The sequence below is a fragment of the Scophthalmus maximus genome, chromosome 4 (assembly GCF_022379125.1).
Source record: "Scophthalmus maximus strain ysfricsl-2021 chromosome 4, ASM2237912v1, whole genome shotgun sequence".
Lineage (NCBI taxonomy): Eukaryota > Metazoa > Chordata > Actinopteri > Pleuronectiformes > Scophthalmidae > Scophthalmus > Scophthalmus maximus.
Window position 1 is genome coordinate 7,668,708 of NC_061518.1, and position 25,479 is coordinate 7,694,186.

At 40.4% G+C, this 25,479-nt stretch overlaps 4 protein-coding genes across 6 annotated transcripts; 2 read left to right on the forward strand and 2 right to left on the reverse strand.

Annotated features, from left to right (window-relative positions):
- Positions 1-869: 869 nt before the first annotated feature.
- Positions 870-5,716, forward strand: LOC118302023 (AP-1 complex subunit sigma-2). Its single transcript, XM_035627794.2, has 5 exons — positions 870-1,031; positions 1,399-1,577; positions 2,927-3,035; positions 3,178-3,315; positions 4,130-5,716. The coding sequence occupies exons 2-5, from the start codon at positions 1,399-1,401 to the stop codon at positions 4,175-4,177; spliced, it is 474 nt and encodes a 157-aa protein (XP_035483687.1). The 5' UTR covers positions 870-1,031; the 3' UTR covers positions 4,178-5,716.
- On the reverse strand, positions 5,514-11,554 carry zrsr2 (zinc finger (CCCH type), RNA-binding motif and serine/arginine rich 2). The gene is made up of 11 exons (XM_035627793.2): positions 11,268-11,554; positions 10,689-10,768; positions 10,497-10,587; positions 10,258-10,366; positions 9,700-9,786; positions 9,205-9,243; positions 8,279-8,400; positions 7,934-8,147; positions 7,454-7,509; positions 7,267-7,376; positions 5,514-7,145 (listed from the first exon to the last, which is right to left on the reverse strand). Exons 1-11 carry the CDS (start codon positions 11,309-11,311, stop codon positions 6,193-6,195), a joined length of 1,905 nt encoding a protein of 634 aa, XP_035483686.1. The 5' UTR covers positions 11,312-11,554; the 3' UTR covers positions 5,514-6,192.
- Positions 11,555-11,848: 294 nt separating this feature from the next.
- Positions 11,849-16,448, reverse strand: LOC118302505 (transmembrane 6 superfamily member 1). Of its 2 annotated transcripts, XM_035628692.2 has the most exons (11): positions 16,138-16,448; positions 15,907-16,010; positions 15,517-15,614; positions 15,325-15,428; positions 14,957-15,039; positions 14,627-14,745; positions 14,047-14,151; positions 13,865-13,957; positions 13,653-13,772; positions 13,406-13,504; positions 11,849-12,503 (listed from the first exon to the last, which is right to left on the reverse strand). In XM_035628692.2, the coding sequence occupies exons 1-11, from the start codon at positions 16,230-16,232 to the stop codon at positions 12,312-12,314; spliced, it is 1,212 nt and encodes a 403-aa protein (XP_035484585.1). In that variant the 5' UTR covers positions 16,233-16,448; the 3' UTR covers positions 11,849-12,311. The 2 variants fall into 2 exon arrangements, with proteins under 2 accessions (XP_035484585.1, XP_035484587.1); XM_035628694.2 differs by lacking the exon at positions 13,406-13,504 and having other exon boundaries at positions 16,138-16,441.
- A 469-nt stretch (positions 16,449-16,917) lies between these two features.
- LOC118302504 (BTB/POZ domain-containing protein 1) lies at positions 16,918-21,676 on the forward strand. Of its 2 annotated transcripts, none has more exons than XM_035628690.2 (8): positions 16,918-17,626; positions 18,526-18,682; positions 18,895-19,000; positions 19,088-19,285; positions 19,480-19,672; positions 19,774-19,861; positions 20,588-20,734; positions 20,846-21,676. In XM_035628690.2, the coding sequence occupies exons 1-8, from the start codon at positions 17,211-17,213 to the stop codon at positions 21,002-21,004; spliced, it is 1,464 nt and encodes a 487-aa protein (XP_035484583.1). In that variant the 5' UTR covers positions 16,918-17,210; the 3' UTR covers positions 21,005-21,676. The 2 variants fall into 2 exon arrangements, with proteins under 2 accessions (XP_035484583.1, XP_035484584.1); XM_035628691.2 differs by having other exon boundaries at positions 16,919-17,626; positions 19,543-19,672.
- The last annotated feature ends 3,803 nt before the right edge of the window (positions 21,677-25,479 follow it).

Consider the following 25,479-nt stretch of genomic DNA (forward strand, 5'->3'; position numbering starts at 1 on the left):
ATACCCTATTTTCCAAAAAGAAAAGAAAAGAAGGAGAAGGAGACGCGCAAACAAGTGGAGACACTGTATACAAAAGAACAACAATCAATATGGAAGTATCCATGATGCAGAAAAGATTGTCAGCGGTTTATTATTACATATATACTATAGTTATGTGTATGTTCTATTTGAGCTGCATATGCTTGTGCATACAAGTGTCATTTGGTGAAATGAATGGTGGAAAATAAGAACATAAAATCAAGAACATATAATGTCTACCCCCATAGTCAACATTTCACAGGGACTTATTGTATGTTATTTAACAACTTAAATTACCATTTACTTTTACTGATTCAGATTTGTCTAAAAAAAATAGAATAAAGTTATGGTATATTATTATTAATAAATGCAATGCATTTAATCCTTTTCTGAAATTCACCAACAAACCAATAATAATCACCACCTTTATCAGTTGCTATATATTGAAGTTAATGCATATGTGAATGCACCAATTTCGATAATATAATCCATGCAGACTTTTCTTTAACTTTGAGTATATCTAAGTATATTTTGTTTAATATTCTTTGTAAAATTCTTTGAATGTGGGACTTTTCATTGTACCAGAGTGTTTCTACATTTATCTACACAAAGATATCCTCTCCTCTGTCTCTAGGTAACACAAAGGAGTCTCTTTCTTTCAGATTATTATTATTATTATTATTATTAGAAAATGAATGAGAAATGAAAACGACCAGATCAACAGCCACAAGAGGCCATAGCTAGGTGCTAGGCATAACATAACGAATAACGGAATCTTTAAGCCAATCATATCCCACCACCGCGACTCTCTGGCCAATCACAGCGCCGCATTCTCAATCGTTGTCTCACCAGCAACCAACCATCCGTTAGCTTCATTAGCATCAAGGTGGAGGAGAAAGCTAACCCACGGAAACACACATCTGTCCGCTCCCTTCGGCTCATGTGTTTCGCTTGATTTTTTTAACTCGAGTTGCCCGTGGACCGAGTGACGGAATCCGAGGCTCGGTGTGAAGGTAAAGAGTTTCCTCATCGTATCTGCCGTGGCGTCGCAGCAGGGGAGGGGGCGCAAATGATACCGTGTTGTTGATGTCAATATGTGGCCATTTAGCCACGTTAGCTAACACAAGCTAAGGAAACTTTCGTCAAAACCCTAGTGGACGTGACATTTACCCAATGTAAAATAAAATGTGGTCACATGGCGAAGTCGTGTTGTCACCGTCAATAAGGTGTGTGAGCTAGTGTTTTTATTTATTTATTGTTATTTCATTAAATGCACGGAATAAACTTTCTTTTCGTGAATTTCATGGAAATAACTGTGACAAGTCAGCTGATTCGTCAACACTTTCGTCGTTTAATGTATCCTCCCCCCTCCTCCCTCAGATGCAGTTCATGCTGTTGTTCAGCCGGCAGGGAAAGCTGCGCCTGCAGAAATGGTACGTGCCTCTGTCGGACAAGGAGAGGAAGAAGATCTCCAGGGACCTGGTGCAAACCATCCTGGCCAGGAAGCCCAAGATGTGCAGCTTCTTGGAGTGGAGGGACCTCAAGATTGTGTACAAGAGGTGGGCGAACAAGAGGATGTGGGAAGTATTGGGCTGTGGTGGTACACGCACAGTCCCACCCACAGAATCAAATCAGAGTGGTGTTTATTGATTAAGTAGGTTTTCACACACAAGGATTTGCTTCTGTGTTTTTGGTGCAAATTTAAAAAGTACTACAACCCAACCGATATGGATTCTTGGGGGCCAATGCCAATATTAGAGAGTACAAGATTCCAGATACTGACACATTGGCCGATATATATATTTAAATCTGTCAATGATTCCTTAGATTTCCTTATCAAACCTTAATGACAAAGAAATGTAACTGAGGCTTGATATTTTAGTTTAACCATAAACTTTATTATAAATTACTGTATAAATAAAAAGAAAACACAAATACAACCAAATATATATAGAACTTGAATCAAGAAAATAAACATAATCTATTTTACATAAAATGTCACTGACATTGGGGGTCTCTCACCTTTGTTTACAAAGGTCACCCGTGCAGGGAAAGAAACTGTTTTTTGTAGCTTGGTGAGGTTTTGGTCCTGATGGACTGCAGCTTTCTGCCACAGGGGGAGTGTCGAGCTAGTCCCAGTCTAAGACTTTAGCTCTGTAATAAATCATACCGTCATGTTTTGTAATGTTTGGCTTTTGTTGACTCAGGTGTGTGATCATCCCTCTGGGTGCCGTTGAGCTTGCACCTGGTTATGTTGACACAGGATACTGTTATTTCCTCTTTGTACAACTGTACAGTTGAATCAACACATCTTTAACACAGTTTCAACTGAAACTGAACATCATAGCCTACGTGAAGGTAGAATTTATTATTGTAGGACTGTTTTCGTTTTTTTAAAGGTTCTCCCTGTGAACTAACAAGTGAGTGTACATACATTAAATACATGTACACATTTGCAGCAGAGATCCATTTTACTTTTTGATTTTTCTTTTTCTTGTCACCTGAGTAAGTCTTCAAACACAAGTTTGAATCTTAGTTTTTTTTTCCAGTGTTATTCCACTGATCTGTGACTGGTTATGAAAGTTACTTGACAAGATGATTAGTTTTGATAATTTCAATCAGTCGACTTAAACCAAATGTGTAATCATTCTATTTGATGTATTCTAGTTTACATGCATATTTGCGGATTTATGTTGTATCTGTGTGTTGCATTGTAGTGTTCGATTCTTACATTTTTTTGTGGGTGGGGGGTTGTCGTCTCTTAATCATTGGTCCGTGTTCAGTTAATTTGTATGGTATGCATTGTACTGGTCTGGGTACCCTAGATATTTGTAATGATATATGATGGGTCATTTTACTTTATTTTAATTTGCCTTATTATTGATCTGTTGCTTTCTTTGTGTTGCAGATACGCAAGTCTGTATTTCTGCTGTGCTGTAGAGGATCAGGACAATGAGCTGATCACCCTGGAGATCATCCATAGATATGTGGAGCTGCTGGACAAATATTTTGGCAGTGTGAGTTTCTTGAATGTCGCTCATGTAACATGTTTATTGATCACTTTGGGGGGGGGGGGGTGGATTGGAAGAATCCAAGGTTTTTTAGTCAGGACCGTATCTCATCTGATCTGCTGCTCTTTGTGGTGTCGTGACCTCACAGGTGTGTGAGCTGGATATTATCTTCAACTTTGAGAAGGCCTACTTCATCCTGGATGAGTTCCTGCTGGGCGGTGAGGCTCAGGAGACGTCCAAGAAGAACGTGCTGAAGGCCATCGAGCAGGCCGACCTGCTGCAGGAGGTACACACAGTTCTTCATCAGCAGAAAGTTGAACATCACCTGGGGTTAGGGTGGCGACCAATTATTACTTTTCACTGGCAGTTAACCTGCCAATGATTTCCTGGATTAATCGATTTGATACTTTGGTCTGTAAAATGTAATTTTATTCACAAGTTTCTGGTGCCAAATTTGATGTCTTAAAAAAAGTTGTTCTGCTCAAACAACAGCACTAAGATATTAATTTTACTTTTCATTTCAGACAAAGAAAAGCAGCAAAGCTTTTCATTTTTAGAGGCTGAACCGAGGACATTAATGGCATATTTGCTTAAAAATAGTAATTCAAACAACTAATCAATTATCAAACTCAATTTTCTGTTGCTGGGTTCCAGCTCTAACTTTATGCAAATTGAGAAATAATTTCTCTGAGGGTCACTTATGTTGAGAAGAGTAGAACTCAGATGTTGTTTTTCTTTTCACCATGCAGCCCTCTGCAACTGCAGCCGCCTCTTTCATTTTAAGCCTGCGGTGCTTGATTAATGCCGCTCTCTCCCCCTTTTTGCCAGAGCACTGCACTCCTGCACGTTTGCATTGCTGCCCAGCTCTAGTCAGTCGACAGAATCGGTGCACAGTGATTTATTTTTAGCAAAGTAAAAGCATCACTATTGTTACAACAGCATGACTGAACAGGCATGTGAAAGGTTTAGCTCACTGGAAAGTGCTCCTGCTCCTGTCAGACATTTAGCAACATGCCGTCATGAGTCAACAACAGAATGTGTGAGCGATGAACAAACTGACAGCACAACAACAACAAACCCTTTGTTTTCTTCGTCTGCAGGAGGCCGAAGCACCACGGAGCGTTTTAGAGGAAATTGGGCTGACATAAACCATCGCCTCACTGTTCTTTCTTCCAATGTCAATCTGGCAACCTCCACGACTCTCCCCAGTCTCCTCCTGTTCGCTGTGTCAGTGTCGTATGTATATAATCACCATCTATGTGCTGTATTGCTCTGTACTGTACTATCCTGTAATGTCCTTTCAATGTGGTGCCAACTGTGTGTCTTTATGTGCAAGTTCCCTCGCCGTATCCTGCAATGCTAGTTTCATGCGTCAGTTCCCCGTAACTTCTTAGAAACACCACAGAGAACAATGTAGCAACCGCATGAAATCTCCAGCATCATTTCATGATCATCCATCATCGCCGATCGAAGGGTTGTTTGTGCTGTTTGGCTTTGAGAACTTTTTGGGTGCTGTTGTAGCTGCAGTTGTTTTTTTTCTTGTGTTACCATTCAGGTCACAGGGCTCAGCGTCTGATTCATGAAAGAATGAATACTCGTTTAACAAAACCTACAGCAATTTTAAAAAAAATTCTGTTCAGTGCATGAAAAAAGTAATGAGTAATGAGACATGTCATCTTTGTTTAAATTAGGAAAATGTAAAAATGGGATATAAGATTAGAATATTTTACACGTCTTGTGAAATGGGTTCTTTAAATTATCATTGACAATTTATTTTTTGAAAGATCTATTGCTCAGCTCTGTGGCTCAAACGTAATGGTAATATCACGAGACATTTACCAACTGGGGCGAGTGCTATCGTGGGAATCTCTGACAGTGTTAACAATCACTTCTACATGGGTGAGTTCAGCCCAGCAGACAAGTGACATTAAAAACAATTACCCGCAATCAGTATCAGGTTTGTACAAGTTTTGTTTTGGTGATTCCTCTCCCGAAGATGTCCTTTTCAAGACTGCATGTTTACCTTTACCAGCTGTTTTGCATAATGTCATGTTCATTTTGTGGCTTTTGTTTAAGATTGAAGTTTGTCACAGTTTCTGAAGATAAATCTTTAGCAGGTCTCCCTTAGTCTTAGGTCAGAATAGCATAGTGACCAAAAACAAGAAAAACTATTTTATGTATAATGATAATTTGGTTTACTCTTTAAGACGAGCATATGACCAAAGAACACTGTGTTTTTCTCCTCCTCAATGGTGTCTATGGAAGGCCAACGTGGCAGAAAAGGGATATTTGGGGTGGCAGGATGTTTGGGTTATTTGTCCTAAGTGTACCAGTATTATATAATTATTCCAGTCCATTTACAGACAAGTGTATCCTGGGTTTTAGGGACATGGGATGATGAACTGCACATCTCAGGTTAGATCATTAAAATTCATCAGTCAGCTTGTTCACTCGTCAGAAAGATGCAGGAAAACAAGCTATGAATAGATGCAATCTGGCAATCCAGTTTATTTTTCATCCGCACTCAAAACCACAAGGCGTTCCAGTCATGAGCAATCATTGAAGTTCCTCTTTTGAGTTGTGCATAAGAAATCAATTACTTTTGTATTAAACACTGCCAACTACATTTGCCACCATTTCTTTCTAATATTTGAAAGTTATTACCAATAAATGTATTCAGAAGGAAACCTTGTGTTGATCTTTTGTTTGATATTGTTTTTACTTGGAAACAAATCACAAACAGTAGTACCACAAGTCCAGTTAAAGGGGCAGTAGGCGATTCTGAAGCAATACACGTTTTGTAACAATCAGCAAGTATTTCCTAACCGTCCGTTAGCTGTCGCTTTTATGTGTGCGCCGGAAAGAAAATCGAATTATTTGGAAATCGAAAAAACTAAAAAGGATACGGACCGCACCAAACAACACTGCGAGTGCAGTTTGTAGACATCACCTGTTGACATCTTAACAAACATGCTAGTGGGTGTCACTACGACTCCGCAGGTTTGGCCTAGTGGTGAATGCGTTGGACTCCCCCAGGCAGTAAAATCACAACAGACAGAAATAAGCTTTCTTCAAAATCGCTTACTGCCCCATTAAAGCCAGAGCTAAATATTTACATGTCGCTGCACAAACAAATATTTTTTTACCAAAGTGAAGTAGACATTCATGACACTGTTTCCATTGGGCTCATTGGTACTTCTGTTTCAGATTGGTCCCTCTTCACCTCAGGACTACACCTCTCAGAGCAGACACTCACATCTACGTCACCGTTTTTCGGAATTGTCTCAGTTTCATTTCTCTGTCCACTGGGACTCGTGGCAGAACGGTTCTCCGTCTCTTCCTCAGACTCTTTCTCCTTTTCTGACTCTCCTGATGAGGTGGTCCCTTTGGGCAGATGGCTTTTCTTTTTGTGCTTCTTCTTGCTCTTCTTCTTGCTCTTTTTAGCGTGTTTGTGGCGAGGGTGTGTGCTGGCGTCATCGTTAGGTTTTTTCTTACTTTTACCTGGTCTCTTGGGGCTCCTTTCCCTGCTGTGTTTGTTTCTTTCCCTCTCCGCGCTTGTGCTTCTTGACCTTGTTCTCAGCTCTCTATGGTTATCGTCATCTTTGTCTTTACTGTCTCTCTCTTCACTTCTATCCCTATACTTGTGCTCCCTCTCTTTATCTCGACTTCTGTTTCTCAGCCTGTCTTGCTCTCTGTCTCTACTTCTGTTCCTCAATCTGTCCCTACTTCTGCTCCTCACTCTGTCTCTACTTCTGCTTCTACTTCTCAGAGAGCTATCTCTCCTCCTGTCAGTGTGTCTGGACCTGGACGACCAATTGTCTTCCCTATCCTGGTGGGAGTCCCTCCTCTCTCGACTCCTGCTCCTCCGCCTGTTGTCCTCTCGCCTGCTGTGGGATCTCTCCGATCGCGGTGGGCTTCTGCTGCCGCGTTGCTGCCTCCACGACCTGTCTCCGTATCGCTCCGAGTGCCACCCATCTCTGCGACTCCCCCTGACGCTGCGGTCCGGTGACATGTGCAGGTCTCTGTCGGCCTCCCAGAATTCATTGCCTGGGTTTCGATATACGTGCAAGAAGTTGCAGTGCTTCCCTTTGGGGCATTTCCGTCTGTCGAACAATCCTGAGACACGAAAAAAACAAACGCGACCAAGACAGTTAATACACTGAACTTCTTCAATCTTGTACCTCTGCAGTAATTTTTTTTTTTTTTTAAATCTCATCAGTGTATATAAGTTACTCACCACAAATAGCATTTTTCCACCGCGTAACAGGACATATTTCACAATGAAGCTGCCGGCTTGCATACCACCTGCCATTGAACTTTATGAAGGCTTCTTTACATTGCTCCTCTCTGGGCAGAAAAAAAGAGAGAGTTAGTACATCGTAGAGTTCAGTTTTTTTAAACATCACAATATTGTGACAACTTACGTGTCAAATTGAATGTAAACATTGCCTCTCAGGTGTGGTTCATAATTGCAGCTGACCTAAAAAAGAGAAGAGGTATTAATAAAAAGTTTTTAAAAAGAGGACATTTTCATGGTAATAATCTGATCATCTGTATCAGCACACTAGCAGTGCAGTTTGAGGCTGGTTTGTAAATTCCTGACATCTTACTCTGAAATCATGCCATGCAGGTCAAGGTTGTTTAAAAAGGTTCCAGCAAACAATATTTGCTTGATTTCGTTGATTTATGACGTCAAAAGAGGTAAATACCCCTTCATCAGACAGATATGAATGACTTAGTATGGTGCCCAAACTTTTGCCTTTATTATTAGTATTTCATTAAAAAAAAAGTAAATGCTTTAGACTTCCAGTGTCTGCTTTGCACAAGTCTCTGTTTCATTCCGACTATGATTTCTTATTATTTTGAATATAAAGAGGCACAAGTTTGTCCTGATCTCAGCTCACCTTGAACTGCACCACTCTGCCGACACTCTTGAACTCTGGCAGCACGTCATGGTAAAAGTCAAGGAAGGACTCGTGCAGCTCCTCCTCGCTGTGTTCCAAATAGGCATCGATGTCGTAATCGTCGCGCCGTGACTCCTCCATGCCGAACGTGGTAAACATACCACGGATCATGAGAGTCGGGCTGGCAGTGGGATAAACATGCTTCCGGGAACATCTGGACCCATAGAAACAGCAGAGAGGATATTATATAAAGATACAGGGGAACATTTGTCTTTATATAGATTCAAACAACAGTCAAACAGCAGATTGATGAATTTAATGCAGTAAGACTCGTCAAGCAAGCACCTATCTCCAAATCGACATGCTCCAGTCTTAAGGAAGAACGGACAGTTGGCTACGTCGCGCTCTGTTCCAAAGTTCTCTGTCACTGGAGCCTCAGGATTCATCCACGGTCCTCCGTTGTCTAGCTACAAGTGAGAACACCGACAAAAAAGTACTTTTATAGTTTGACTTTAAACTTGAGCGAGAGCTTGTGCAAATAATACATTTCTTGTAGCTCTTAGCTTGTAGACTTTAACATGGTCAAAGACAAAATCCGAAGCCCATGGACTCTTAATAACACATTTTTCCTGTACATTTTGTGATCCGGCCGAGCGGTGTTCTAGTACAGTGGCAAAGGTAAATATGATCAATGCACAGGTGAGGGAAAATAACTTTACTGATATTTAACAATTCTAAAAAATATATAATATATTGGTTTTAAACACATTTGTGAGGAAAATCTCTTAAATTTGGTTATTAAAGAATTGCCACGTGTCGATGTGAACTGACCAGCACATTTTTGAAGAACAAAACTGTACAGGCTCTCTGGAAGGATAACTATCTAAGATACACTATTTGATATTAGTGCAAACATATCTTTGACATTTCTGGTGAGTGTTCTTGTTGGTTATCATCAAACAAAAAATTATAAAACATATCTGCTGCGGCTCTATAAAGATTTTTTTCTATAGCCATGATGGCTTCAACACTTCCCATTGTTTAGGTCTCAAGTTTTACTGGACATGAAAATAGTTCTATCACATTAGACATAGGTATTCTATGTCTAATGTAATAGAACTATTTTCTAATTAAAATACTACTTTGAGAAACCCTGGAAATATTTATTTTAGTAAAAGAAACATTTATTCTTACAGCATTATACCCACATATCATATGAATGTGGGGTCAAATATGGTTATCGGAGTGATCATATTCATGTGTGTTTGTACCTGATTTTCAGCTTCATCCAACATTTTCTGAACAGCCTCCTACAAATGGTGTAAAGACACGGCTGGTGAACATGTATAGAGGTCAACAATCTGCAGCATGTCTGTTTCTGTGGGTTAAGACCACGTTCACACGGACTCATGGGCACAAAACAGAAACAGCATTTAAGAGGAAGGTTTTTCTGAAATCAGGTAAAAAGAAATTTCACAGACGATTGTGTCACACGAAGTAAAAGATACATCCTGGCTGTGAGAGCTGAAGGTGCTGTAAGGGTAAGTTAAGGAGGAGGATGGTTGCTTGTGCTAATCAGTCAAGGAAAAATGTTTAAATCTTTCACAAAATAAAAATACAATTCACAAAAGAAACACTCATGGTGAAATATGTTTGACAGTTAAATGTTGTGATCTTCACTTTTTGATGGACAAATATCAATCTTCATGATAAAGTAGAAGAGGATATATTTCTTTTTGTTTCTATCCTCCCGGGGCCCGTTTCACCTCTTTGTCTCGTTTCTGCTTCTGTTTCTGCTCTTTTTCTTCTTGTTCTCGCCTCTGCTGGGCCTCCCATTCCTCCTTTATCATTTGCTGTGAACAAAAAAAAAGACCAGTGAATATTTAAATTCTATATGAAATTAACGGGTTAAATTACCAGAGTAACCAGCCCCAACTGATGACAGTAATCCCCTGTGTCAGGCTGCCATTATCATACAGTTTGGGAGTAACATCTCACTATCTGTTGTAATAATTTGCTGTTTATTATTTTTTAAATGTAGAAATTTAATCACAGAGTTAGATATTAACCATTTCTGGAACTTTACCTTTCTTTATCTATTGGCTGAGTGATGCAGATTATTTTCCTGAAAATCACAGTAGAATATCTCTAGAATTACTCTTTAAGTAAAGCTTTTTAGTTTTACTAAAACAAAGCGTAGTCTCTCTGTGCCCTCACCAGAAATCCCCCATCAGTAATAAACTCCAGAATCAGCGACCCCCTACAGTACATCATCAGTGTGAAGTTAAATTGCACATGTCTCTCTCTGTGATTAAGTAGATTACCTCCTCCTCCTCTTTTCTTTTCCTCGCAGCTTCCTCCTTCTCAAACCTCAGCCGGAATTCCTCCTGAGCGAGCCTCTCTCTTTCCAACCACTCTTCGTGTAGCCGCAGTCTTTAAACAAACACGTTCAGACAAAAATCAAGCACAGCAAAGATGAATAAAGCCTGAGCAATCAAGTTGTCTGTGTTGTCAACTGAATGTGTAGCTGCAGGACAACAGAGTAACATTAGTGACGACCAACCTTTCCTGTTCAGCAATATCATTATCCTCATCATCTTCATCGTTAATTTCTTCTTCTTCTTCATGTGTACAGCTTCCTCCATTCTTTAAACCTAGAATCGGGACAAACGTTGTTATTAACCTGACAAATGTTGATGAGAGATGGGAGCACAACATGTTTGACAACGACACTGGTCTGACAGCATCTCCGTACCACTGTCTCTGGCCTGGGCGAGAGCTTGACGTTTCCGTTTTCTTCTCTCTTTCCTCTGAGCAGCTCTGCGTTGTTTTTGACTAAAATGAAAAAAAAGATAACTGAAAATTTTTCCTCTGCTGCTTGTTGACTGTATCCAGCCAATCGTTTCACATGCAAAACACCAATATAAAGTAGTATATAGTAATACTACTACTAATAATAGAAATACAGACACAATTAATCCAACTTACTATCATAGACGACCACGAAACCCATTGAAGATTGATAGATTTTTTTCGCTCAGACTACAACTTCAATGGTTTATCATAAAAAATTATAGTTGCCGATTATTTTTCTGTCAATCAAATTATCATTGATCAATCTTTAAATGTGACATACACATGTACACTCAGCAATATGGTCCAAAAATGATGAATATGTTTTCAGTGCTAAGCGGTTGCTAAGGAAACAACATTGAAGACTCGTTATACCAATAAAGAAACTATAGTTTTTTGTGTGTAGCAGCGTCTCATCTCTTTAAGAACATTAGTAATTATTATTAGTTGGTTGAATCTGAAGAGAGACAGAGACACATACCTCAACACAGGAGCAGAGAGCAGTGGAGGCATCGACGCTGCCATCACTGCTAACGATGGCTAGCTAGTTAGCACGACGACGTGTTGTTTTAGTCCGTTGCTTCTCCTCATTAGCGTTCGGCTCAAAACAACATTAGTACAAATGTCCCCCGGGTGGACGAGCTGTGTCGGAAGTGGATGTAGTTTGTCCACGTGATAGGAGAAATGTTTTTTTCAGTTGGTTGTTGTGAACTTTAGCTAGCTGAACACGGAGTTGTTTTGATCATGACCGGCACAGGAAGAGGTGGAGTTAAGATGAATCACTTCCGGTTCGAGATTTAACTCCCCGTGTATAGATCACCAGAACGTAATTAGTTTGTTTATCTTATCATGGATAGATTCCATAAAAGTTTCCCGTCGTTTGTATAAATAAACGAAATAATAATCTGTGGGAACTGCATCAAAAATGATCATATTCTTTCAGTGTGACCGGGACCTTTACATTTTACAAGTCTTTTGTTAAAATGACAGGAACAGACATTAAACGGTTGAATATCTATATACATTTCTATTTAGTAATTATGAATCACACAGACTAGCACATGTACTAATACGATTTCTTTATTTGTCTAAAAGTTACTGCTCAGACACCCCAGTGTGAACAATGAGGCAGTTTTTGTAACAAAAACACTTTCATTTAAAAAAAAACAAAAAAACCGTATTGTCAAGTAGTTTGAATCCCATACAGTAGGTCTTTTATCTGTCCTGTGTGTCTTTCTGTGCTTGCAGGTGCTTTAAACACAAACACATTTTATGTTTTCAAAATGTATTTCAAGCAGTGGAACATGAATACCAGATGACTCTGGAAACTCTGCCGTCAACTGAGTATTATGTTTCCAATCCCGCACACTTAGCATTCATTAAGGTTACAGGTGAGAGTTGCCAGCTCATTTTCCCAAAATAGCAACTGCTAATGATTGCAAAAACAGAGCTACAGTACTTTGCAAGTAGTTAAGCCTTTTATTAAGCCATCCTTGACATCCCTGGCATCAGCCCCCCCCAAGTGTCAGTCCCTTTTCTTCTCTGGCGTTGGCCTCAGGAAGAAGGCAGGCCTGGTGCAGCAGCGGTAGCACAGAGCCTGAGGCACCAGAGCGTACAGGACATTGATCAGCAAGAAGACCAGCTGGCTGTCAGCAGGCACTCTGTAGGAGAACGGTGTCCGTGTGTGAAGAGACGCACCGATATGAGAGAACTGGGCCTGTGAAGTATAAAGTAAAGCACAGAGAGAGGAAATTGGAATATGATTAAAACCTTCACATACATTATCATTGTGTTCTCACAACACTTGCTCATAAGGGTAATGATTGTGATCCAATGATTTTTTTTTTTAAATTGAATTCGGTGATAAAGCAGTACGTGTTGTCTGAGCACCCTTCTAGTTTAAACTGTCATGTCATGTAGCCACATTGCATTCTGGTCAACTGAAACCACACTTCGCAAAACTGTGAAACTGAAAAGAAATCCCCTGAAAGTAAAAGAGTAACAATGTTTGAAATATCTTGACAAGAAATCACATTGTCTATATTAAACAGTTCATACACAGGGATAAATAAAAGAATAACAAGTTTATGTGATCATTTTTATGACGGATTACTCTTTTATGGACTAGAGACCTATGAAACCTTGACAAATTCTGGTATTGCTTCTCATCCTTGAAATACTTTTCAATCTATTAGACACCTGCCATTTATGTTTTCATATTTTTTTTCCTAATCACTGAAAAGAGACACATGACTCATAGTAACCACGGCTGTCGGAACACCAGCCTTCCTATTTATAGCCTTGCCACAACAGCTGACATTTAAGTGAATACCACCATTCCTCCTGGTCTGAAGTCAGCTTCTGCCCTTTTCCCTCCGGTGAGTGACGTGCCAGCCTGCAGCTCAAACACAATACTTACTTTGTGCCGTGGATGTGATCGACACACAAGCTGCTCCCACCACAGATATTCCATCTTTAGATGTTAATATTGTCTATGCTGCTGATTCAGACCCATATCTGCTCATGCAGAGACATTGCTGTTTGACTGCAGAGTAGAAGAACCTATACAGAGACCAACTACCACATAGAGGAGAATGTTAGGGAGCAGCATTGACTTACCCAGGTTTCCTCTCTACCTAATCTACCAGGAACCATGATGTCATATGGGAAAAGAAAATATTTTGCCCAGCATTCTTTTTTGCTGGAACCTTTGTATGGCTGTAGAAAATAAAAAACACAACAACTTCTGGAGTCGGTCCTCACACAAAAAGAGATGTTTTCACACTTGACTGATGGATTGAGGAACACACTGTGGGCGTGGGTCATAGTAGACCTGTCTCGCTTAGGAATAACCAGCAGTACGTACCTGTGCCAGTGCTCCCGAGTGAACTAGAGTCAGGTCTGGCATCCACTCACATCCTGGGACCAACAGCCCATAGAGAGTAATGATGTAGTATGGGCCGGAGTACAGCATGTTCACCAGCATCTGACAAACATCGATACAGTTCACTGCTTCAGAGATTAGTGTCATCACAAGGTTAGTGTGGAGTTCTGGCACGTTCGACGACACTGAGTTACCTGGACTTTGGGATAGGCGGAGGGGTCTTTCAGGTAAGGTTCATACAGCTGTGTGTAGTCTTGACAACATTTGCTGGAACAGTCCAGGGCAACCTAAAATACAGACAGCCTGAAGTAGAGAGGCACTCTACATAAAAAAGGATTGTGTGCCTTGGGCAGTTGATTATCTTAAGGTTTCTCACCAGGCCTCTTAAGACACAGAAACCAAAAGCAGGGATGAGGTAGATAATGAACAGTAAGTCCAGAGGTCTGCGGAGTAAACTTCTTCTTGGAGCCTCCTGGATGTTCTGACAGGAAGAGAGCAACATTTAGATTTTCAAGCTGTGCTGTCACAGCCAAGACTTATCGCAATGTAATGGACTGGAAATCACCCCCATGTTTTCAAAGGTGGGTGGGTGACTGAAATAGTCTTGTTCAAAGACATGCAACCCCTTTATGTTTATGAGGACCAATATCTCGGACCAATAACTTGTAATGTAGCAACCATTTCTTGCTAACTTAAACAAATGTCACAAATGCCAAAACATTTTCTCTCTTTCTCTTATTAAAGATGAATACAGAGCAGCTCCGCAGTACTTTTGGTGAATACTTTACTTTGACAGTTAACAATTGAAATGTCAAAACATAATTTATCTACACTTACGTTCAAATTGTGACATCTCGTCTTTCAAAACTGTGCTGCACACTTTGCATTTTCTCATATATAGAGGAAACTTTAATATATTTTTGTTGTAAAAACTGGGAATTTTGATCACGACTTACTGTCACCTGAGCGTCCTGTGTGGAAGGCTGGCTGAAGATGCGGAAACAGGCCCAGACAGACACTGAGATATACAACATATGGAGGAGGAAGAGAGGACCAACTTGTGACCCATATTTTCCTGAGAGAGGGCAGAACAAGGTTATATCTCATTGTGGGAATAACACATAACAGATCACTAAATGTAGCTGTATTTGCAGTGAAATGTGCATCTGTTTCATTTGTAGTCTAGTCAAAAAAAGCTAAATCATAACCTTTGTAGTATTCTCAGGGGAAGTGTGCAGGGGCTACATGGGCCACCCAATGCATCCCATTATTTTTAGTGCGCTTACCCACAGCATTCCCAAGAATGTAGACTATGGCACGCATGAGAAAAGATCCCACCCAGTAGAGTCCGATGGTTCTGTAACTGTCCCTGTGCAAACCACAAAACACTGCCGTTGTCAAGGCCAGATGAACACACTGAACCTGGAGAAACTCAGGCAGATTGACGGATTGAGTCACAGATTACAACACTTTACCTGAAGTGTTCTAACTGATAGAAAACACTTCCTCTTTTTTTTACTTTGCATGAATATGGGGACATTTAACTTAACAAATAATATTGTATAAACTTCAATACAGTATTCGTGAAAATGTGACGCATATTTTCTCATATTTAGTGATGCAGCTGTGGTATTATGGACTAAGCAGCACTCACCCCCAAGTAATGGCAGCAATCATGAGCAGATACATGAGATAGTGCACCCAGCCATCCCAATAGGAGATCATGTGCCCGTGTGCTGTGTTAATGTGTGGATCTGCCTGGAACACAGTGCAGATTTGTCACTAAAGAATGTGTGGTGAACCACACGGGTCATTTACAAACCAGGACACGCGGCACAACACTTGCCTCTTTGAGGTAAAATGTCACAAATCCATCGATGATGTTGTCCTGCTCCAGCCCAATGATCAGATTCACCACGCTGAGGAATGCATATACAGCATACACTGCACAGACAGATGCGTGCATTTATTCTATTTACATATTGATTATGTGACTAAATGAGAGCAAACACGGTTAAGTTTACTGGCTCCTGAGCCTGGGAACTACAAATCTCATAAAACACCACACACTCATACAATAACTTCTAAAGACCATGAATATGAAGATAGATCCAAAGTCAAATGGATCTTTATGATTCCCAACTCATGGCTAAGTATGAATACAATTTTTGTTTTGTAATATATTTGTAAATATTCCCCCCTCCCAAAAGACTGCAAAAAAAAATCCATTTCCTACCATAGAAGAGAGGATCTGCAGGAGCCTTCTTCTTGAACATAAAACGTGCTGAAATCGCCAGGATTAAGACTGCTGCACACCCAGCGAAGACGAAAGCGTCAGAACTACATGCGATGTAAGAAAGAAGATTGAAAACTTTCAACTTTCATGATCATGGTTACTGCTCCACTGGTGATGACAGCATTTTCAGTTTAATGACCATCAAACGTTTATAGGCCTGCTCTCACTCACCTGTTGTTGCTGTAAATGAGGGAATTGAACAAATAACAGCTGGGGATGGAACTGAGGGAGAGCACGAACACACCCGTCCCTGCGGACGCACTCATCGCCGCACAGGTTGTAGTTGTAGAAGTTGTTATCCGAGAATTGAGAGTTTAAAATAATTCAGCCACACAAAAAGTCATACTGCACAGAATTTGAGTAAAAGCTCTACAGCGTATATTGCAATGGAAACAGGGTAAACACTTGCATATCATTTCCTGAGTGCATGTTCGCTATTGTGATTCTTTAGAGAGAGGGAGAGAGAGCGAGGGGGGGGGGGGGGGCAGCCAGCGCAGAGTGTCCGCAGGCGGCTCGCTGTGGCTTATCCGATGGCAGCCACAGCGGCCACTCACCTGCGGCTGCAGCTGCCACTGTTTGTGGCGGCAGCCAGCGGCCAGCCGCTGTTTGTATGATACTGGGAGAAGTGTGGAGTCGGTCGCTAAGGACTGGACACAGGTTTCAGAAAGTGAAGTGATGTAGTGTAACCATAGTTACTGTACACGTTATATTTTTTTGGTATTGCTTCAGCTTACTATGGTAATTTGTGTTGCTTATTATTCTGTAAAGTACTATGGGGTAAATTATATATTTCAATAGTTCCACAGTATTATTAGTCTTGCACAAACAAGTTTACTGTCAAGGACACTAATTATTACTTAGTTTATTTTTTTCCATATCTCAGGAAAATAAAACTGATGGAGATCGTTTGATTGTACTATTATTATTTTAAATCGTATTTTTTTTTATTCCATTTAAACAATGTATGAGATGTCTGATCCACACTCCTGACCAGTTGGTGGCGGTAATGCACCACAGCGTTGTTTGCTAACCGCTAATCAGGCTCAAATGAGAAGAAGAAGAAGTGTTTTGCCGGAAGTGGAGAGACTCTGCAGGCTAGCAGGTAGCGATGGCTTCCGCGGCCATGGATGCGACGTAAATAAATAACAACACACGCGCTTTGGTCGGTGTGTGATTGTGAAGTGATAGCGGTACATTGTGAAGGGAGAAGAGAATAAAAGAAAAGAACAAATAGAACTTGTGTCATGGCGACCGGGAGCGGCGGCGGCTTGGCGTCAAACCATGATTGTCAGGAGGTTGCCTCCAACTCGGCTCATTCTGGAGGAGTCGCCGCGGCGATAGCCAACGTGCCAGCCTCCGGCCCTGCACCGTCCGCCTCCCCGCCGGTGCTCGGCCTCCACCGGGAGCCCGTGTACAACTGGCAGGCGACGAAGAGCTCCCTGAAGGAGCGCTTCGCCTTCCTCTTCAACAACGAGCTGCTCAGTGACGTCAGGTTCATCGTGGGGAAGGGCAGGCAGGCCCAGAGGATACCGGCCCACAAATTCGTCCTGGCCGCCGGCAGCGCCGTGTTCGATGCCATGTTCAACGGAGGGATGGCCACCACCTCGACTGAGATAGAGCTGCCCGACGTGGAGCCGGCGGCCTTCCTCGCCCTGCTCAGGTAGGACAGGTGATCACCACCGTGCGCCGGACACGTTCAAAGACCAGCGAGGTCGTAGGGTTTTTGTGTTCTTTTTTTCTTCTGAACCTCAGTCTCATTTGAAGCAGGTTGTAAATTGGTGATTGCACTGCGCTTAAATGGAACTAAATGTCTATAATAACCCTCAGGTGATTGAGACACACGGATGTTTGCCACACACAGCCAAACCTGTTTTGCCTATAAATCTGCACAGCAGTAGTAAATCACAGTTGACAGTCGTATGCACATATTTGCATACATAACTCGTGGTGAAGAGGAATTTACTAACGAAGTGGAGAGGGGATAATAAACCCTAAACCAACAATACAAGGACTCTGCCCCTATAGTTTTGCACAATTTAATGTTTAAATTCTTCTTCCATCAGCATAAGTTCATGAAAAATGTAAAGATGCATTAACATTTTGAAGAAGGGCACAAAAACATAAAGAAAGAAAATCTTACGTATTGTCTGACTCCCATGCAATTCATTGTCCATTGTGAAGATTTGCCAATCTTTGTATCTAGATAGATAGATCAGAAACTCAGCAATCCACTTTGCAGCATAAAAGATAAATGCAAATGAATAGGATATAAAATATGTACACACTCACCAACACACACGCACGCACACACACGCACACACGCACACAACCAAAGCACATCTCACCCATGTCTATGACCACATACACATGCATACCCATAAAGTTTCATAATATGTAATATATACTGTAATAAAAATATAGGTGGAGAAAGGGCAATGAGACACGAAAGTTATTGCACAGTATAAATTCAGTATAGAATTTATACTGTGCAATAACGTTATATTCAGTATAGAATTTATACTGCAGAAATCAACATGAACCACTGTTTCTTCTGTGCAGGTTCCTGTATTCCGACGAGGTCCACATCGGTCCGGAGACTGTGATGACAACTCTGTATACGGCCAAGAAGTACGCGGTTCCAGCACTGGAGGGTCACTGCGTCGAGTTCCTCACCAAGCACCTCAGAGCCGACAATGCGTTCATGCTCCTCACTCAGGTTATTATGCGTCACACATCGACTGTGTAGTATGTTTGATTTCACCAAACATCCGTTGGGTAAAACCTGGTACAATATTTAGTAAATATAGAATTTCCTTTATAATTTTTTTTATACCTGTTCTACCTTTTCTTTGGCACATACAATGTAAATGACCAGAACTGACCAAGAGATTCTTACTGTACGTTGCTTCTTTTGTGCTCTCGTCGCAGGCAAGGTTATTTGATGAACCCCAACTTGCCAGTCTCTGCTTGGACACCATAGACAAAAGCACTGCAGATGCAATAAATGCAGAGGGCTTCACCGATATTGACCTCGGTATGTGAGTCTCACTGACATGATATTTGATTTTTATTTTGCAGCTTGATGTGACATGATGAACATTCCGTGTGTTTGTTTGCTTAGACACTTTATGTGCAGTGCTCGAAAGAGACACGCTCAGCATCAGAGAGAACCGTCTGTTCGGGGCGGTGGTACGCTGGGCAGAGGCCGAGTGTTACAGACAACAGCTTGCCCCGAACTCAGAGAACAAACAGAAGGTTTTGGGGAAAGCCCTCCCTCTCATCCGCTTCCCGCTCATGACTGTTGAGGAGTTTGCTGCTGGTAAGCACAACAGAAAAATATGCCAGGGGTCTCAGATTCTGGACCCCACTTTTCTAATACTGCAATGCTGTTTTGCTTTTTTTAATACTACATTGACATATTCAGCGTTTGATAAACATATATTGTTCTGTTCCTGATATGTCCATGTAACTCAAACCACAGAAACCAGTTTCATATTCTTTCTTGTGCAACAGGGCCTGCCCAGTCTGGAATATTGTTCGATCGGGAGGTGGTAAATCTGTTTTTACACTTTACAGTAAACCCCAAACCACGGGTCGACTACATTGACAGGCCTCGCTGCTGCCTCAGGGGGGAGGAGTGCAGTATTAATAGATTCCAGCAGGTTGAGAGTCGATGGGGGTACAGTGGTACCAGCGACAGAATCAGGTGAGACGATGAATAATCGGCGCGCAGTTAATAATCCGAGCAAAGTGATTTCAAGTCAATTTTTTCCCCCTCATATTTACTCTGTCTTTTTCCCTCCAAAGATTCAACGTGAACAAAAGAATATCCATAGTGGGTTTTGGCTTGTATGGTTCAATACATGGGCCTACTGACTATCAGGTCAACTTACAGGTAACTTTATATGGCTTGATAATGATGAAGTAAAAAAAATTACACTGCTAATATCACCTGTGTGTTTTGGACTAGGATGTTATTATTATTAATAGTCATTTTTTTAATACTAACAATACACCAGTTTCAATACTCATATAACTTTATTATATTATTGTCTTTTGTTTTTAGATTTTATTTTGATGATCATAAACATAATTTCTTTGATTTCAAATAAAAGCTGAACTTCCCAAACACACAGTGTTTTCTTAACACAAGCAGCAATGCAAGAAGTTTTGCCCCAAAAAATAAATAACAATTCTCACAAACTGGTGGAAAATAGTGTTGAGTAAAAGCACAAGTCTTAGCAAATAATTAATGCCAGAGCTAACAGTTTTTGACTTTTGACTTCTATCTAAGACCCCAAACCCTCACATGTATTGTTCTTAACCTCTGAAATATACAATTAGATTTAAATGTAGTCGCAGTGGAAGCGGTGAAATCTGCTCCTGAAATCATTAACATGCTCACTCTTCACTGTCGGGTAACTCAGGAGTCTAGAACCAGTCCCCTGAAATATCCCCCACGTCTCACATTTGTTTAGCTCTTCTAAAATATCGGACTCACTCTGAACAGAAAAACTTAAAATACAAGTCTAAAATGTCACAGTGCTTTGATAGATGTGGAAAATTACAATTTGATGATATTTTGATACTGTCCAAGTAAAGACTTTGTCTCTTTCTGTAGATCTTGGAGAGCGACAAACGCATCACACTGGGCCAGAACGACACCGGTTTCAGCTGTGACGGCACGGCCAACACATTCAGGGTGATGTTCAAAGAGCCGGTGGAAATCTTGCCCAATGTCAACTACACTGCATGTGCCACTTTAAAGGTCAGTCTGAGTGGCTATATTTCAAAAATGTCCCACATTGGAAGAATTAACTTTTTTTTTTACCCAATATTAGGATTAACCCAGTGCAATATATCTATTTTCACAACTCAGGGCTCAGACTCGCATTACGGCACAAAAGGGCTGAAGAAAGTGACCCAGGAATCAGCGACGGGGACCAAGACGACATTTTTCTTTTTTAGCTCACCTGGAAATAACAACGGTACATCAGTGGAGGATGGGCAGATACCAGAGATCATCTACTACACCTAGACTTAACGCTGAGTCATGCAGGTACACTGAACCAGTGAGACCTCGGACTGCTGGGACACCTGGCTTGCTGGAGATACACATGTAACGTAGTGCCTCATGATCCCTTGGAATAAAGAGTGTGGGTGTGTGTGTGTCTGTGCTGTATGTGTGTGTATCTGTCTGTAGGTTAGGCAGACATGAGTGGGAATGGGGAGACAGTTGAAGTGAAGTTGTGGAAAATCACAGCTCTGGTGTGAATAAACACTATTTTGTAGGGCATGACCTGTATCATCATTTTTTATATGATCTAAATATTGTTGTCCTGTGTCTGAGTGTTATTATGAGTTAGCTGCCAGAGCAGGAGTTCATCCTGCGTGAGTGAAACTACAGAGAAGGCTGCCACGTGTTGGTTGATGCCATTTCATCGTGTTATTTTGTCAGTTTTTTCTGATGCATTTACCGAAAGTATACTATTTTCTTTTTTTTCTTCTTTTTTTTACTGTGCACTGTTCTCATTTATCAAGCAAGTGTCCTCAAGTACTTTGTTTTTGCACTGTGTTAAGGATCCATGCGTGTTGTATAACTTTGCCAGTGGTACATGCTGTAATTTCTGACTTCATGTTTGCTTAGCACTTAATTCAAATGTAAAATACAAATGAAGCTTTTTTGTCAATAAAATGTGGTCAGACCCAAGTAGGATTGTTTCCTTTAATAAACTCGAGGTGAAGTGTGTCTTGGGTAAATTGTTTATGGTTTATTGTCGTTTATATCATTCCCTTTTCTGTCACTAGGTGATGCCACACACTCGATACAGCAACCCATTGAACCACTGAACAGATCAAGATAGTCCAGTGTTTCCAAACTTGGATATTTAACCTAAGTGATTATATATAATATATTTATAAAGTATACTGTATATAATAATTTAGCAATGTTTTATTTCTTATACATGAACCAGCTGAAGCTGGGTTTAGGGTGAGCTATTCCTAAGTAACTCATTAACATGTAATGTACAGTTAAGAAAAAAATGTATTTAATGCCAAATTAAATTTTAATCTATAAAGCAACTTGTAATTATAGTTGTCAAAAATGTAAGTGCGATATTTGAATGCAAGCATATAATTAAAGGACATATCCATGACAATTTTACTTGAAATAGCTTAATTTTAATGTGTCACAACCCGAGAAAGGCTTTTGATTGTTCTCATGTCACTGTTGCAGTGTCAGAGACAGGGATACTTGAACGTGGTTTGTGCAACTGAGCAACTGACATTTCATCTTATTGGGAGGTTGCAGTTGAAAATAAAAGTGTTTAAGATGTCTCTCACATAAGACTGTACAATTAAGAAAACATAAATCTATATGATAATAGGCATTGTCATTTTAGCTCCTGTGCGTCTTCCTATATTCTTTTGGCAAATCTCAATAATGCCAGATCATTTCTCGTTGGATGTGCTCTGTTTCTTTTTGCGCCAGTGAAAAATAAAAAATACCGTGCTGTCTGCTGACAGCCCCGAGACGGAGTGCTCTTAAACTGCATAATCTGCACATTCACTTGAGACCGGCAGTGGCAACAAGGCCACTTTCCCCGGCTGTGAGTGGGCTCCGACGAGGAGAGTGAGCCACAGCGGCTGTCAGGTGAGTCAAACCGGGAGAGCTTGGCCTCACTAACTAACTGCCCACTTAGACAGCATTTATCACAGAAAGGACCAAGAAAATCAGTTTGAGAAAGGCTTTGACCGCCCACCAGACACAAAATGCGCAAAAAAACAGGAGGATGGATACACTACAGTGCTGAAAGACCTCTGGCCTGCAGGCTGTGTTGTGTAAAAAAAAAAAAAAGTTTGATTATCTTAAAATACTTTAAGAATAAGATCAACCAAAGCTCCTTGTATTCAAAAGATGATGGAGGAAATCTCACAGCAATTAGAATACAAATCTGCACCAGTCATTTGTGATTTTCAGTTTGTGTGTGTGTGTGTGTGTGTGTGTGTGTGTGTGTGTGTGGGTAGATAGCAGCCCTGACAGGCGTGGAGAGGATTTATGCCTCTGCCTTTTTTGACAACATATGACATACGATTAACGTGTCAGTGTGTCACCGAAGCAGACTCACATCATTATCACCAAACCAGAGAGAGGCTTGAATTCTCAAGCACTTTGTTTCTGTAGCAGAAACCATCCCTGTTTCCTCATAAAGGCAAATTCTCTGTGGCCAAACTAGTCGTTGAACTTCATATTCAAAGTTAAATTTGAGAGGAGGGGAATTGAAATGTTTTACCAAGAGAGCTTGGACGCCACCATTTGTAGGTTTGTTTTGTCTCGACTGGTGTCGTGGTTTTATGTTTTATTATGCTGATTGTTGATTGGAGCAAAACCCCAGTGGAATAAAATATATCGATGTGCGAGAATTTCATTAACAGTCCACAAAAATGATTGATTATGAGATGATTGAAAAGGTGGAGGGAGAAGCCAGAGTGTATCATATCCATGCACATAGATGCATGTACATCTATTTATATACAGTACATATCGGTACATGCATGAGAGCAGGTGCACAAACACACTTGCGTACACACTTTGATGCCCTTTCATAATGGTCCAAGAAAGTTATTTGTCATGTACAGTGTGATGAGATACAAAAAAATCTGATATATATCTTTTTATATTGTATTTAAACTCATTGTGTTGTGTTTTGTGCAACTTATTATTTTTTTATTCTACTTAATGTAGACACAAAATTCCAGTGACTTAAGCAGAGAGCGAGGGTGGTTGAACAGGCTTGAATTCAGCAACATGAAGGCAGTTTGACGGCAAGTGTGAGTAATCTTACAGCTGTTGCATTTCTTTAAACATTTCTATGCACCCAGTTAGCGTGACGCCTCCACTGTGCCTGTAATCCACTTAGGAACATTCATACGGAATGTTCTGGTGTGAGATCCAGCTCTGGGCGTGTTCACACCACTGCACAACATCAGAGAACAGAGGATGTGGTGTCTGCATGTGTGTGTCTGTGTATGTGCGCGCGCGCGTGTGTGTGTCTTCTCTACTTGTCAAGCTGGTGGACGTTATGCAATCTGTATTTCTCTGATGTAAGACGACTGGGTAATTAATTAGCATGTATAAATATATATGTATATATATATATATATATATATATATATATATATATATATATATATATATATATATATATAGGACTATGTGGTGAGCAACACCACCGCCACCACCGACCCCCTGAGCCACTGAATCACTGGGTGTTGAGCTTGTTCATGTCAAGTGCAACTGCTCATTTATAACTTCTCTCACTTTACAGTTCAGGAGAGGAACGAGCAGAGGGAAGGTCTCTGTGGCTTTTACCTGTCTCGCTGTGAAAAGCTGAGGTTTGCTCGAGCTTGTTTAAACATTTATTCTTGTGTCTGTCTTCATTCATTCTGAGTTTTTTTCTTTACTTTTTTCAAGAGATTGTTATTATTATATAAGAGATTATTTCCAGTTTACATGTGGGACTTGGGCTGGTTGTGTCTCCTTCCTCGGTTGAAATTCCTTCAGTTGATAAAAGCTACTTATTTTCCTTGGTTGGTTATGTACTTTCTATTTCCATTTATCTGTTGACAAATTTGAAAGCCCTCTTCAAACCAGAAATTAAAAAATAAAATAAGTACTCATGATAAATAGAAATTCCAACATTATGTCAAAGATAATAAGATAGTAAGTGCCATTTACTTTGGTGTCATAGCCTTAACTTACCTCTGGAACATTTATGTTTAAAACTGAAATTGAAAACTTATTTCTGACACTTTTTTTAAACTTTAACATGTATGTTTCTGTTTTTAGAATGCTATAATGTTTTTTTTTTTACATGAAACAGCATCCATGGATATCATGTAGACTGTAAGAAACATGTCTTATTTAGAGTTATTCATTTGGTATTAACAGATACACACAATACCAGGAAATTGAAACTGAAGTAACTAAATGGAAATAAGACATAATTAACTGTATCATGTGTTTCCCACTTTGACTTGTCAAAATATTGGCAAGACCTATTACCGATGGTTTAATTATCTTGTATTTTAAATTTAACTACTTTTTGATTGGTTGTTGCAGACTCATGTAAAGGCATGGTTTGCTGGTTTAATAACCAAGCCTGGAGCTCATGGGCCACAAAATTAAGTCGAATTCCTTCATCTAATCTATTTTGGAACATTTGTTTTTATTCGAGGAGAATCAGTCTATGCCTGTGACGTCGAGTGAGATTTTCGTTAATATTCCAAAATGTTAATTTCCCCCGGTGGACCAGTGAGTTGCTGTGCATCTGCAGGGTGTCGACACTTGTCATCTTGACATCTAATTGCGGCCTTGTTGGGAAGAACGGGGGCTGAAGAATGGATGTGATAAACTGCTTAATAAAAAAAGAATTCCTCCCTCTGAAACAAATCAAAGCAGAGAGACAGTTGGCTCACGAACTCAGCATCATCTCTCCACTAAAAGGTTTC

What these genes read in the sequence shown, in the direction of transcription:
- LOC118302505 (XM_035628692.2), bottom strand. Translation starts at nt 16,232, where the DNA reads ATGAGTGCGTCCGCAGGGACGGGTGTGTTCGTGCTCTCCCTCAGTTCC. An exon ending in CTCATTTACAGCAACAACAG is followed by an intron (nt 16,011 to 16,137) that starts GTGAGTGAGAGC and finishes CATCGCATGTAG; the next exon opens with TTCTGACGCTTTCGTCTTCG. An exon ending in ATTGCTGCCATTACTTGGGG is followed by an intron (nt 15,040 to 15,324) that starts GTGAGTGCTGCT and finishes TGGTTTGCACAG; the next exon opens with GGACAGTTACAGAACCATCG.
- LOC118302023 (XM_035627794.2), top strand. Translation starts at nt 1,399, where the DNA reads ATGCAGTTCATGCTGTTGTTCAGCCGGCAGGGAAAGCTGCGCCTGCAG. An exon ending in CTCAAGATTGTGTACAAGAG is followed by an intron (nt 1,578 to 2,926) that starts GTGGGCGAACAA and finishes TTTGTGTTGCAG; the next exon opens with ATACGCAAGTCTGTATTTCT. An exon ending in TGGACAAATATTTTGGCAGT is followed by an intron (nt 3,036 to 3,177) that starts GTGAGTTTCTTG and finishes GTGACCTCACAG; the next exon opens with GTGTGTGAGCTGGATATTAT.
- zrsr2 (XM_035627793.2), bottom strand. Translation starts at nt 11,311, where the DNA reads ATGGCAGCGTCGATGCCTCCACTGCTCTCTGCTCCTGTGTTGAG. An exon ending in CTCTCTGCTCCTGTGTTGAG is followed by an intron (nt 10,769 to 11,267) that starts GTATGTGTCTCT and finishes TTTTCATTTTAG; the next exon opens with TCAAAAACAACGCAGAGCTG. An exon ending in TGGATGAAGCTGAAAATCAG is followed by an intron (nt 8,401 to 9,204) that starts GTACAAACACAC and finishes TCTCACTTGTAG; the next exon opens with CTAGACAACGGAGGACCGTG.
- LOC118302504 (XM_035628690.2), top strand. Translation starts at nt 17,211, where the DNA reads ATGGCGACCGGGAGCGGCGGCGGCTTGGCGTCAAACCATGATTGTCAG. An exon ending in CTTCACCGATATTGACCTCG is followed by an intron (nt 19,001 to 19,087) that starts GTATGTGAGTCT and finishes TTGTTTGCTTAG; the next exon opens with ACACTTTATGTGCAGTGCTC. An exon ending in ACTATCAGGTCAACTTACAG is followed by an intron (nt 19,862 to 20,587) that starts GTAACTTTATAT and finishes CTCTTTCTGTAG; the next exon opens with ATCTTGGAGAGCGACAAACG.